The sequence below is a fragment of the Pyxicephalus adspersus genome, chromosome 5 (genome assembly GCF_032062135.1).
Source record: "Pyxicephalus adspersus chromosome 5, UCB_Pads_2.0, whole genome shotgun sequence".
Classification (NCBI taxonomy): Eukaryota; Metazoa; Chordata; class Amphibia; order Anura; family Pyxicephalidae; genus Pyxicephalus; species Pyxicephalus adspersus.
Genome location: NC_092862.1, coordinates 119,011,401 through 119,025,643, shown reverse-complemented (window position 1 = coordinate 119,025,643; position 14,243 = coordinate 119,011,401). Strand labels below are relative to the sequence as shown.

At 34.2% G+C, this 14,243-nt stretch overlaps 1 protein-coding gene across 1 annotated transcript in view; it reads left to right on the top strand.

The window, feature by feature from the left end:
* ACVR2B (activin A receptor type 2B) overlaps positions 1–7,788 on the top strand; it is a 111,884-nt gene extending 104,096 nt beyond the window's left edge. Inside the window, exons 8-11 of the mRNA XM_072412574.1 lie at positions 2,562–2,676; positions 3,247–3,385; positions 4,426–4,556; positions 5,852–7,788. Coding sequence (XP_072268675.1) covers positions 2,562–2,676; positions 3,247–3,385; positions 4,426–4,556; positions 5,852–6,046 — 580 coding nt within the window. The 3' untranslated portion in view covers positions 6,047–7,788. The remainder of the gene's footprint in view (positions 1–2,561; positions 2,677–3,246; positions 3,386–4,425; positions 4,557–5,851) is intronic.
* Positions 7,789–14,243: the final 6,455 nt, after the last annotated feature.

The following is a 14,243-nucleotide window of genomic DNA, read 5'->3' as shown; positions in this document are numbered from 1 at the left end:
ATATCCAATCAACATTTATTTCTTAGTCAGTTTTTTTTAAGACAAGTTCTTAGTGCTGAAGTCTTAGCTAAATGCCTTTACTTGTTATTAACTAAAATTTATATAGTGCCAACATATTACGTAGCATTTTACAAAGTGCATAGTCATGTCACTAACCGGGCCCTCAAAGGGGCTCACAATCTAACGTATCTACCATAGTCATATGTCATTAACACAATCTATAGTTAATTTTTGAGGGAAGCCAATTGACCTACCTACATGTTTTTGGAATGTGAAGTATCCAGAGGAAACCCACGCAAACACAGTGAGAACATACAAAATTCCCTACAGATTGTGTCTTGGCTGAGATTTGAACGGGGGACCTAGCACTGCAAAGGCAAGAGTACTATCCACTGAGCCAACCTTGCTGCCCTTACTTAGCACTTTTTTCCTAACTTTTTTTTTCATGGAAACTTTTAGGAATAAATATATGAATGCATACCTAAGGTGAAAATAAATACCGCTGAAGTGCACCAAAGCACATCTGTTGGCCATCACACAAATCTATCGGGAGTCTCCTAGATCCTACACAAAACGTAATATGTCCGGGTTGAAATTACCACTGATCTTTCTTGTCTACCTGTACTGACCCCTAGGGTTTTGGCAAATGAAAATTAAATGAGGTGTGGGCGGAGAGCTGGTGGGTGGTGGTAGTGGTAGTCGGGGGGGGGGGGTTAATTTTGACTTGGAGATAAGCTTTTTGTCCAGCATTAGGTAATCACATAGTAATCAAAGGACTCAACCGGGATACACATTGTAACAGCGTAATCAAAGTCTTGATGGCAGGATGCATAATGGGAAGAAGGTAGCCTAGTGAAGGAAATGTGACTCAAAGCGGAGCTAAAGCTGCACAAACCAAATATCCATGTTCCATCACAGTGAAGTGAAGTTACAAGTTCCATCACTTGTGAAGTCAGTACATTGATGGGTAGGGCTGTTTAGGGAAACCTATTCAGTATTAGGCAGGTGGATTTTAAAGCTTGTCTAATCAGTGTATGTTCCCCATGTGTTTGTGTGGGTTTCCACTAAATGCCCTGGGATTTCATTCCGCAATCCAAAACAAGAACTTGTAGGTAGGCTAATTTGCTTTCATCCGATCTGTGTATGTGGCTTTAAATCATATGTTCCTTTGTGGACAAGTAATCATGTGAATAGTTCACAGCAGCAACTTAATAAATAGTAATTGCCAGCGCTATATAAATGAAATAAATGTAAACTGTAAAAGCACAGAAGTACAGTTTTAGAGGCTGTACTTTAAGAGCAATGAAACGTTTGACAGTGTGGAACTTTAAAGACAGTGAATTCTACTATAAATGCGAGCCAATGAGCCAATTAAAATGATTCACTTTTTAACATAGGCAAATCACTGGTGCATGGCGCTAAGTGAAATGAATCGTAAAATTTCAATAATTACATTTCTTGTTTGTCAACCTATTCATATTTATAAAGGGGAAAAGCATACAGTAAAGCCTTATGTTAATAAGCCAGATATGTTAATAGATGTGGACACAGCTGAAAGGACTTGACATATGCAAATCTAAAAATGACTGTCGGCAATGTAATATTCAACGCAAACACACCCAGAATAATGTAGACTATAGTGTATTCAAATAGAACGAAAGAACTCACATTACAGACACATTTGATATCTTGTAAATTAAACATATTTTACTATAAAATTAACCCTACTTCTCTGTACATTTTGACATTTATTTAATTTGATTGTGTAAATTACTTTGTATGTTTTGATATCAGTCTTAAGCTTGCTGCTCATTTCTCAGCTTTCTGATCAGAAAGGATCGGGGAAATGTATTTCATTCATTTAGGAATATCATAACATCTTCTAGGGTCTACTAATATGCACACATATAGCAGTTTACTTCCAACTAATGTTTCTTTGAAAGCAACAATAATTTATATATTTTGTATTAGGGGTAGGCAGATATATTCACACACTGTATTGTCTCTTGTACTGATGATGGGAGAGTCGGACCACGTAATGTCTTCTCCAGCACATCCCAACGACTCTGAAAAGGTTGAGGTTTAAGCCTTCTAGTGGCCAATCCATGTGTGAAAATGAATCCTCATATTCCCTGAACCACTCGTCTTACAATTTTAGCCCAATAAATCCTGGCATTATCATCTTGAAATATGCCTATGTTAAAAAGAAAAAAAAAAAAAAAAAATTGGTGGAAAAACTTGGTCATTAATTATTTTCCGATCGTCAGCTGAACTCACTTTTTGGGCATACAACATTGGTGAACCTTATAAACCCCCAGATCGTAACACTGCCCCCACAGGTTTGGGGACTTCTTTTTTTAGCCAGTGATTTTTCTACTTTTCAGTGATCAGTGTAAAAAAAAAAGTACTTTAGATAAAAATATAATTCTGTCTTGTGTTCCTGTTTAAAATGATGATCCTGGCACAAAAATTTGCCAAGTTTTTACAGTTATTTTTTTTCTATCTGTGTTTTCTTAACTCATTCAGTTAACCTTCATTTTTATATACTTATTCTTCTACAGAGATTTTAAAAGCAAGAACGTATTGTTAAGACATGACCTGACGGCCATTTTGGCAGATTTTGGGTTGGCTGTACGGTTTGAACCTGGAAAACCTCCTGGTGATACTCATGGGCAGGCAAGTATTCTTTCTAATTTAATTTTTTTAATGAATTCCTTAAGAAGATCCAAAGCCAGTTCTGTGTATTATTTCTAGGTATTTTTGGATGGCTGTAATCTGTCTTGTGTTTATTGTTGTCTGTGTCCCTAATTTAGACATTCCAGTTTTTCCAGCGGACCATTTCCACTGGAACTAAAAGTTTAAAAATATCAGAGGTTTCAGGTTAAAATTTCCACTGAGGCCACTTGCCCTGGTGACAACTCTGTATAGTTTCCCTTTTCCTTTAGAGAGATTTTCCCTCACCTAATTTTGTAAACATCCCACATTTAAGCAAAGGGCTGTCACTGTCCGTGCTATCCGAATCCCCTATTTCCTAATTTGTTTTTTTTCTTGTAAAACATAAAATTGCATCACTGTTATTTACAAGAACCAGCATGGATTGCAGAGTCACTGACTAGACCTAAGTATAAGGCCCAGTGTAGTTTTATTTATTTTTTTGTTTTTTTAGTTTTAGATACACTTTAAACTAACTCTGACTAGTATATTACCTAAACAATATGATTGCAAATTTTTACTATCTTTATCTAGGTTGGAACCAGGAGATATATGGCTCCAGAGGTGCTAGAAGGAGCAATTAACTTCCAGCGAGATGCCTTTCTCAGGATAGACATGTATGCCATGGGACTTGTCCTGTGGGAGATTGTATCTAGATGTACGGCTGCTGATGGTAAGTTTTTGACTCCACCAAGAGATATCATAATATGACATTAGCTTGCAAGTTGATATGGTGTTTATCATTTATTTTATGGTTGTTATAATATATTGTAATGAAAAGTATAATTACTTGTAAGGCTGTAAAGTTCTCGATTTCCGAAATATTTAAACATAACAATGCTTAATTTTCTCCATTAGCTGTTTCAAATGCAAATTTTAAACTGTATAAATTGTGCTGTTAGGTCTATGTCTCACTGGTGATTTTGTAGCACTTCCGGCATTGTAGTTCTTAGCATTTTTGCTGCTAAGAAAAAAGTCATTGTGGTCAGTAATAGGGGTGTGTGTAAAATTACAAATGATTTGTATGATTTGAAATTATTTAAAACAAATGATGAGCAGTGTAGTCGGATATAAATGATTGAACCCATTAGTTGAACTTGATTAACTTTTTTCAACCTGTAAGGGCCTATTCAGACCTGCGCTGTAAAACTGTGTGGCTTTGCAGTACTACTGGGAGAGGCAAACCATACTTCAGGTAACGAGATATGCATGGAGTTGCAGCAATGGTGCAAATCTTCAAACAGTAACGGCACAGCGGAAAGCCGCATGTTGCTTTTAGTAACCTCGTTTTGATCTGCCACAGAATGCAAAAAATGATTCCCAATCTGTGCCATTCACATGAAGGGGAAATGGTTGAGCCTCTGCCATTCACATGAAGGGGAAATGGTTGAGCTCACTGGAAGTCCGAAATGGCTCTAACATTGCATGTAACCATAGCTGTGTATCCAGCTACAAATCACTAGGGAAAAAAGCAAAGATTTGTAGCTGTCACAGATCTCTGCTACCAAATTGCCACTGTGAAATGACCTTTTTGGTGGCCTTTTTTTCTCAAACGTTTTAAAACCTGATTGCCTTACCATCAATAACATTACAGATAAAAACAGATGAAAAATAAAAATACAACTCTACCAGAATGCCTACTTAAAAAAAAAAATCAGTTTCTTTATTATTATGTTAATAAATTAATTTTGTGTGTATTTTTGGTTTATTCAGGGCCTGTTGATGAGTATATGTTACCATTTGAAGAAGAGATTGGTCAGCATCCATCTTTAGAAGACTTGCAGGAAGTAGTGGTGCATAAGAAAATGCGTCCTGTATTTAAAGACCACTGGTTAAAACATCCAGTAAGTGCCACTAAATCGTATTTTATTACAATATCATTTATCCTACCTGCTTTGAGATGTATCATCTCCTGATCTTCAAATGTCACTCAACCAGGAAGTTAGAGAGTCTGTATTTTTTTTTATCTTCTCTCTGGTCTCGTTTAAAACTAATTTGCAGAGTCAGGAGTGATACATAAAGAAAACAATTTTTACTTGCCAAGCCTAATTGTAGAGATCACACTGATTTGACCATAGAGGACATTGGTCTGCCCTGGAAATTAGGCAGTGCCACAAATACTGCTCTGCCCGTGCATTAGCTTTTGACTAGCTTGAAAAAGAACTTGTAAAAGAGGAGATTAGTAAGCTTTCATTTCTGACCCGGTTCTACATATATCTGCACACCTGGTTGGTGTTCTGATCATCTGCTTTTAGTACCATTTGAATCACTGACTATTCAGCTCAGGTGTTCGGATAATCCCCAAATTGTCCTGTGGTTATCTGCATGCTTGTTTAAGGGAGTGTGAATGACACTGAAAACCAAAAGATTCGCTTTATATCCAGGATTCTTTATAATGAGTTTAGCAATGCTCATGAACAGGCAATTATTGTTCCTAATTCTAATTTTTAATTGATTAATTATTAGGATCTAAAGCCAATTACTTCTAGATATTTGGGGATGTCTGGAGTCTGTCTTGGTTTATTGCTGTCTGTGTCCCTACTTTAGACACTCCAGGTTTTCCAGCTGACCAAGAATATCAGAGGTGTCAGGTTAAAGTTTAAAGCTCCCACTGAGGACACTTGTCCTGGTGACAACTCTATATACAAGCTTATACAAGAAAGGTCTACTTTCTTATAGATAGTATTGAATCCATTGTTTACATCCTTCTGAAGATACCTGATTTATATATTGACTCTTCTGAGTCCCTGGCAAAGAACCAAACTATTCAAAAAAAATTCCAAAGTCAATTTATGCAAGTCTGATCTCAGTCAGGTCACTAGTGAGTCCCCGCACATTGATGGTGCACCGGTGAGTCCCCGCACATTGATGGTGCACCGGTGAGTCCCCGCCCATTGATGGTGCACCGGTGAGTCCCCGCCCATTGATGGTGCACCGGTGAGTCCCATTGATGGTGCACCGGTGAGTCCCCGCCCATTGATGGTGCACCGGTGAGTCCCCGCCCATTGATGGTGCACCGGTGAGTCCACTAGTGCGGATTCACAAAGAAACTTTTTTTTACATCTGTCAAAATTGAATACATTATAGTTTTAACTAATGCAGAGAGCAAGCATTTACTTTAATCTTTCTTATTTGTCAGGGTTTGGCACAGTTGTGTGTCACAATCGAAGAGTGCTGGGACCACGATGCGGAAGCACGGCTGTCTGCAGGCTGTGTGGAGGAACGCATTTCTCAGATCCGCAAATCAGTGAATGGCACTACCTCGGACTGCCTTGTATCCATTGTTACATCTGTCACCAATGTGGACTTGCCGCCCAAAGAGTCCAGTATATGAGTCGTCATTTGGTATTTTTTGTCTTTCCAGACTCAAGGTTCAAAACAGCAGAAAAATCTATGAAAAAAGTTCTATATAAATATATATATAAAACAAATGCACCTACACACATACACATGAATGCAGCTGCTATTTTAACTTGACTTTTTTATTATTATGGGTTTTCGTTTTCAGAATTTTTTTTTTCCTAATTTTTATTATTTTGTTTCTTGTGGGGATGGGTTGGATCAATTTACCAGCACGTTGTTCTATTATGTAAATATATATAAATATATGAATATTGAGAAAAAAATCAAAAACTAAAAAAAAAAAAAAGAAATCAAAACATCTCAGCAAGCATTCAGGTGCCGACTTATGAATGCAAAAAGGTGAAGGTACTTTAGAACCTCAAGTAACTTTTTGGGTAATATGTTGGTTTCTCTTAATGTGTGAGGTTCTCAGAAGAGGACCCATTGGAGACCACCTACAAAATGCTGCAAACTTTGTAGTAAGCTAAAGACTGTTACATAAGATACACCTTCCGCAAACAGGATTTCCTCTCAACAACAACAACAACAACCGTCATCACCTTCTATTACATTCTGGACCTAGCTCTCCAAAAATTTTCTGTTGTGTCTTTTACGGATCTAACGGGTGTCTTTGTAACATGTAGAGAAACTCAAAACAGAATGTTCTCTCATTTTGAGAGCTTAATATTTCAGAGGTTCTTTCTGTGGGCAGGGCAGATGGTGGTTGCACATTGCAGCATTTGGCAAATGGTTTATTGCTACAAAGCTACTTCTCAGGTAAACCTATTTAGAAGGGGAAGGATGCTTTTTTTCTGTGCAGAACATTGCCATACTAAACTAGGACAGAGAATGGAAGACCTCACGGCATAGTTGGGTATACTACCTAAGAATGTTGACCTTGCAGTTCCTTGGCTATGGCCAATGTTCATGGCCTAACTGCTGGCTGGCAGAATTTGCAGGGACAATTACATTTTTATACTTGTAGGGCAGTAAGTTGGACAGACCTGGTCTAAAGAGTGCGTTTGGGAAATTTAAAACATCGGCATACTGGAAATGTAATTCTTAAATGTTCAGGAAATGTCAGCTATCTTGTTAGGTAACCAGGTGACTTCACACCAGTATCAACAGGTCCATGGGCTTAGCAACCATTTAAAAAAGCTTTAAATAAAAACAATCTGTTCTCATGCATAAAAACAACCTTTTTGACCTGCATTAGTGTTGCTCTACAGGTATTCCTTCTCTGTACCTCAGATTTTAAAACCTAGCTTGGTGCATATTCAGATCCCGCTAGATTTGCCATAACCTTGCTCAAGTCAGTGAATGTTTCTGATGCTGCTGATTCAATACTTGGATACATTTTCATCTGCAAAACAAGCAATGTTTTTGTTTTTGTTTTTTTTAGTTTTTTTTCTTTCTTTTTAAATAAACACATTCAATTTACGTGGCTTCCAAGGTAGACCTCCACAGGTGTTGGGTGACAGCACAGTTTACACATTGTGTTTGATCCATTACATGATGGAGTTCAATTACAAAAGAAAAAGTAGACAAAATTTCAAAATTGTCATGACCATAGACCACCTCAAACCAGAAATACCTCAGAATTTTGTACTTGTATAAGTTTATTATATATTTTTAGTTGTGTTGTCTTGTAGTAAGTATATTTTAATGTAAGTTGGCTTTTCTGACAAGGGAATTTAAAAAAAAAATTAAAATAAAAAAAAATAATTTTCAGAATCTCTTAGGAAGTGCTACCTTTTTGTTTTTATAAGAGCACCATTGTAAATAATTGTACAAATTTGTAGATTAACTGAGTAAATACGATAATTTGGTATCATTCATACATTTGTAATGGCTTTTTTAGCCATGCCTATTTTTACCAGACAGTAAGCCTTTTCTTTTTCTCTCATTCCTAATCTGGATGGTCTTTGGCTGCAGAAAAAGATTGAAATGAGTCATCTTCTTGCAATTGGTAGTTTTCTACAGTGCCCTTCAATTAATATATATATTTTTTTTTTTGGGGGGGGGGGGGCTAACATTGTTTATTCTTTCACCTAGACCCAAGCTACATATATACTTTTATGTGTTTGTTAATGTGCCTTTATTCACAAATACTGTTAACAAAGACTAAATTGGTCTTTTTCTTTATCTGCACCTTGGATATCCAAATTTTAAGTTTTTTTTTCCGTTATTTATTTTCATCGGAAAGGCTTACTGTTCTCTCTCAATTTCACTCAGTTTGAAGTGAAATTCAAAAAAAAGAACTTTGCAGCTGTTCTGTCTTTCCTCCCCTAATTTAAAAACAAGAAAATCTGAGAAGCTTTAATGTCCTAAGTACAAGTGCCATATTTGATTTGATAGCCTTCTATTAAGATGTATGTCTTTTTAGACAGTATGCCCATGTGATTAGAATGTTTTTAAAAAAAAAATGGCACATTGTGTGCCTGACTTTTTAATGCCAATTTTAGCATGATTTTAGACGATTTAATATTATGTTGTTCCAGTACTAAACCACCAAACCTGGAACATAAAAACATCTAGAACCAGTATGTGGAAATATATAAGCAAATATTCCCTATAAGGAAAATATTAATTTACTCAAATTATGCATATTTATTGTAACATCAGTTATGTTATCTGTTTAGTAGAATAAAAAATATATTTTCATCACAAGGTGTGTTCTTCAGGGTGAATACATAAACTCTAAATTCATCCAGACGACTTTCATATAAAAAGGACTTTTAATTTTTAGGTAACCAAAGTAATCATTTACTTTAATGTACAGGATTAGGATACATACTAAATGTTGCATAGAGATTTGGTTTTGAACAAAAGTATTGCATTCAGCAGTTAAATTGGCTTGAACAGCAGTAAAATGTTTGTACACGACAGTCATTGTACTTGGTACACTGTCATTTCTATCTTTTTTTTTTTTTTCCACAAAAAACCTGATACATTCACATTTTATCAAAGAAATGTGGCTGAAATGTTACAATGTAACTATACATTTGTTGGTCATTAAACATTGAACATAACTTTTGAGTACTTTTTAGATTAAATCAGTTTGACATGTAACTATAATATAATGTTTGGTCTCAAAGATAAATGCCTAAGGAAATTATTGCTACATTTTTCAAAGTCTTACAGAAGCGATATTCTTCCTTAACCAAAGGTTAACAAAATTAGGTAGACTATAAAATGATTCTATTTTAGGGAGCCATTTAAAAGTTCATTGAACATTGGTTATGAATATATTCTGGTAGTAGCACGCAAACTTTAATAAATTAACACCCTTCCTGAATTTGATTGCTTTTTAATATTTCACACACATATATGTATCACACAATTCAAGTCTAACCAGACCTTGGTAATGAACTTTGGTGTTTCTTTGTCAAGTAATATCTAGACATGCCAGTCCACAGACTAATAGGAAAAAAAAATCTTACTGATTTACCTAAATTTTTTTATACCAATATTTTTTCATTTTGAAAAAACTTTAAACGTGTAGTGGAATATCAAAATACCGGTATTTGGTCTATTTAAATATTCTATAATATAGTTGCACAAACGTTCCCAAGTATTTGGACTCCATTTAAAATGAATTCTCAATGCACATTTTACATTCCTGTAATTGTTAATTATTTTTAAATAAAGTATGCCAATCTGAAAATTTAGCTACCTGATTTGTATAATAATTAGTAGATTGGATAAGTCAGCAATAATTTTACAAATATGATAGTAGATGTTTGTAATATTCAAATGCAATAGAAAAAAAATTCTGTTGGAACCTTGAAAAATTTTGTAGCAATTTTTTAAAGTAAAATGAATGTCATTCTGTGGATTATTCTATGTATATGCATACCTTTTATTGCGATCATGTATTTTCTAATAACAATAATTCTGTTAACATTTTGTGCATTCTGTATATCTCATGGATTAAGATAAGACCTCAAATCTTTTGTAATTTCCTCTGTGATGGAACACTTTTTTTAAATGTTTTAAAGCTAAACAAGAATATGTTTGTGCCTTTGTTTCACTAGGGAGGAACAAAACAGCTGTGTAAAGCTTCTGAATTTGACTCTTCATTTACCTACTTTTTTTTTCTAATGGTCTTGTAATTATTGATCTGACTCTTGGGATCCAGTGACTTTTCTAAACCAATTACCTCATAGCTTCTGTTAAACAGTATTGCTTTACAGTTATGCCATTTAAAATATAAAGGACCTTGTATGGATTTTTAAATTTGAATAATGTAAAAAAAAAAAAAAAAAAAAAAAAACAAAAACAAAATTAAAACAAAATTTGAACTTTCCCTTCCCATTTTCATAGCATCCTATCAGTTGAATTGTTTCATATTATACATTTTTGCAAGCCTGTCAACCAGTCTGTCTTGTAATTATTGATCTGACTCTTGGGATCCAGTGACTTTTCTAAACCAATTACCTCATAGCTTCTGTTAAACAGTATTGCTTTACAGTTATGAAGTGCATAATTTTTATTGTCTGTTTCTTTTGTATCAAACTGACTACTGACTAAACAAAAAAAAAAAAAAAAAAAAAAAGAAAATACAAAAACAAAATTTGAACTTTCCCTTCCCATTTTCATAGCATCCTATCAGTTGAATTGTTTCATATTATACATTTTTGCAAGCCTGTCAACCAGTCTGCTTTGGGACATTTGTTTAGAATATTGTCAAGCATGTTGCTTGTTCAGTCTTTTTGTTTAAATTTGTACATGGCTATTTTTTAGAAGAAAAGCAAGTTTCAAATCGGTTAGAGTATTTATAAAGGCACCCAGAACTTTATGGAAAGATAGTGTTTTGGAAAGAAAATTGCCTAGAGTACGAAGACAAAAAAGTAATTATTTCCCCAAAGTGACTTTACTATGTGCCAAATATTTAATATAGGAAATACTATTTTAAATTAAGTAACATCTTTATTATAATTTTCTCAATTTAAAAAAAAAAATGTTTAAGCCCTATTTTTTATTAATCCCCCATATCAATCCAAAATGACTGATATGTTGTTCATGAAATGCTGAATATGGACTAGTAGGAAAAAATGCATTCCTTAAGTAAGAACTCTCTAGCTTTGGATGCACATTATATTTCAGGTATATTTCCACACAGGTAGTTACACTTTAAAAAAATAGTCCATGCCTTGCTTGTGCTTAACATGCCAATGTTTGATAGAGTCAGAGCCCATTACTCATTCTATGTTATTTCAAGGAAGCAATGGGTGAGATGAATTTACGTCCATTTTATTTTTCAGTGAAAATTAACTTCTTTGGTAATATTTCTGTAAATCAAACGGAAAAGAAAAGTTGGCTTTGTCAGTGTTTGCGTATGTGTCAAACGTTTGTGTACATAGTGGTTCTTGGATTCTTTTGTTGAAGAATCTGGTCCAAGGGTATTTTAATGTCTCCAATCATGGAGAATCATAGTAAGATGCAATTAATCGCCTTGAAGTATCAATTTCAAAAGCTTATTGTATGGTTGAAATGTAATCACTGGCGTCTTAATAACTGTAACTATTTTGTCAATCCGCACAATACCATTTTTCAAGGAAAAACCTTAAGCTTCAATCCATGTTGTTTCTCTAGTTAAACCTGTCCTTAGCTACAAGTACATATCTATTTTACTGTCAATGTTCTCTGGGGAGGTTTTATCAAATTTGGTTCTCTAAAAATAATATAACGCTAAGTGATCAGATTCCAAAACCCCAACATCTCATCAAAAAACAAAATATCTAAACTTTATCTACACTTCGAAAATAAAAACTTTATTCTCTACACTTTTGTTTATTTGATGACATTTACTATAGAAACGGCATGTATTATTGTTTCTTGTTTTTCTTGAAGGTCATCTTTGTACAAAATTGCATGTTCAATGAAAGTCCAGGTTGACCTTCAAAGTTGATCAGGAATCCTATTTTGTTTTTTTGTTTTTTTAATTTTTAAGGATTAATTGTTATTTAATTTTTGGGAAATGGGACACATTTCTGAATGTATCATTTAGAATTAATTTAAATACAACTGTCTTATGAACATGTATAAAATGCTGACAGTAGGATCCTCCAAATATTTCTAAAATTTTTTTTTATTAATGTGTGAAATACTTCAAGGATGAAATTTATGCGCTTAACATTCTTTGTACAAAGATTTTTTTAAAATCTGTTTTTACAGAAAAAAAAATCACCTTTGTTTTTGGTAAATGTACTAAGCAGCTTGGTGGAAAGTCTTGATGGTCAATTTTTTTTTTTTTTTTTTTTTATTTCAGTTTTTTTTAGTATTTAGTCCCAATTCATAAGGTACCGTTTGAATACAATGCGGAGTGAAATCATGTGTGTTATATTTCACTATTGTAGCTATAATTATATGTAGCAGAGATAGCTTGTACTACTGATTTAACAATCAATATGCTAAAATATCCTGTTTAAAGAATATATATATATAAATATAAGTATACACTTATATATACAGTTGAGCCTTTTGCTGTAAGCCATTTGAAATTGATGGACGCCGATGGTTATATTTATTTATACTAAAACTATGTGTATAAATATATATGTCCATTGGTGAAACACATGTTCATTACATTGCAGGTAAAATAAAATGAAGGTGGTTTTGAGAGAACAATGTATCATAGTTGATAATTTGCTGTGAAGCTTTGTCCCCTTTTACTGTAGTCTGTTTAGAAGAGAAATGTATCAAGTTTGCGATTAGACATTGTGAAGTTGTGGTTTGACTGCTTTATTTTACACTGGGTTCCAGGATAAATTGTCATGAATGTAGTATTTGCCCTGTGTGAAGCAGCCACACCATAACCATTATGAGGACTTTTTAGAAATGACTATTTCAAGTTTATCTTTTTTTGTATATGAAATTGAACAATAAATTACAGGTAAAAATTAAAGCAGTGTTGTTGTCTGTTTGTTTTACAATGCACCTGGGTATAATAAGAGGGCAATTGCTTTGACTCTTAAGTATTTTGATTTTTTGTGCCTCCTCGTCTTAAAAATTATAGTCCTGGCATAGTCTGCAAATGCAGCTTTCCTAAATAGATATGAGTTTGGTTTATCAAAGTGTTCCAAGACTGGAGAAGATAGATTATCATGGAAGAACCAAGGTGATTCAGCAAACCTGGAATCAATCTGATCCAGGACTGAAAACCTTTGCCTGCTAATAGCAAATTATTTTTATGAAATCTATTCCAGACTTTATTGATCACCCAGGTTCACCCATGTATAGTCTTGTCTTCTGAGAGCTTTAATTAATCAGCCTTATTCTTTGAAGTAATGTTACCGGTCTACTAACAGCCTTTTGATGCCATCAGTGTTTGAACTCTCCATTTATACATTTAGAAATTCTGTACATACTGTATGCCAATTTTAATTATTTTATTTCATGACTGTTAACATTTAAAAAGCATCAAGTACTCGTATAACATTCCAAAGGTGAAATTTATGAGAATATGAGCAGTCGTCCCTAGATACAATTGCATACACAAAGGATAGTTAGAATTGCACAAATGTACATGAATATTCTTATGGATCATTAAGACGTCCCTAGAAGCTTACTTCCAAGATTGGGCAACTTGAAGTGTCTGCAGTGTTCTTGTCGTGTTCTCAAATTGAACCAACTGCCACAGTCCTGCCACAACCAGCAGAAACATAATTAGCAGTTATCGGTGTACCTGAAAGCAGAATTAGGTGCTTATTACAAGGTGATCTTCTTCCTCCACTGCAGTGCTGCATAATGAGCTTTACTGCTGCTTCTCAATATCTGCTAGGCATACGCTATGCAGTTTTTTTTATCAATATGAATACCAATTTAAATTGATTCTTGCGATTTAATACATTTGTTCGAAAACTGTTCTGAATTGTGATCAGTTTTAGGAGCAAATTCAAATATATTGATCACAAGTGGTTGTAATTTCAATACAATGGTTAACCAGTTGACAGAGGAGACCACCTTGCCTGATCAATTTTTGATCGATTCTGTCAAAATATTGGGAAAAAAATTAAAATTTCGTCAACTTTGGATCATTTTGATGCAAGAATAGGAGGCCACAAAATGTGTCTTACATCTCCTAGTGGCTGGCTAATTCATTTTACACAGACCCTTGAGGGTTCGTTTCCAAATATTTTTGGCATATGAATGGTATTCAAGATTCACCCATGTTTTTTAAATTT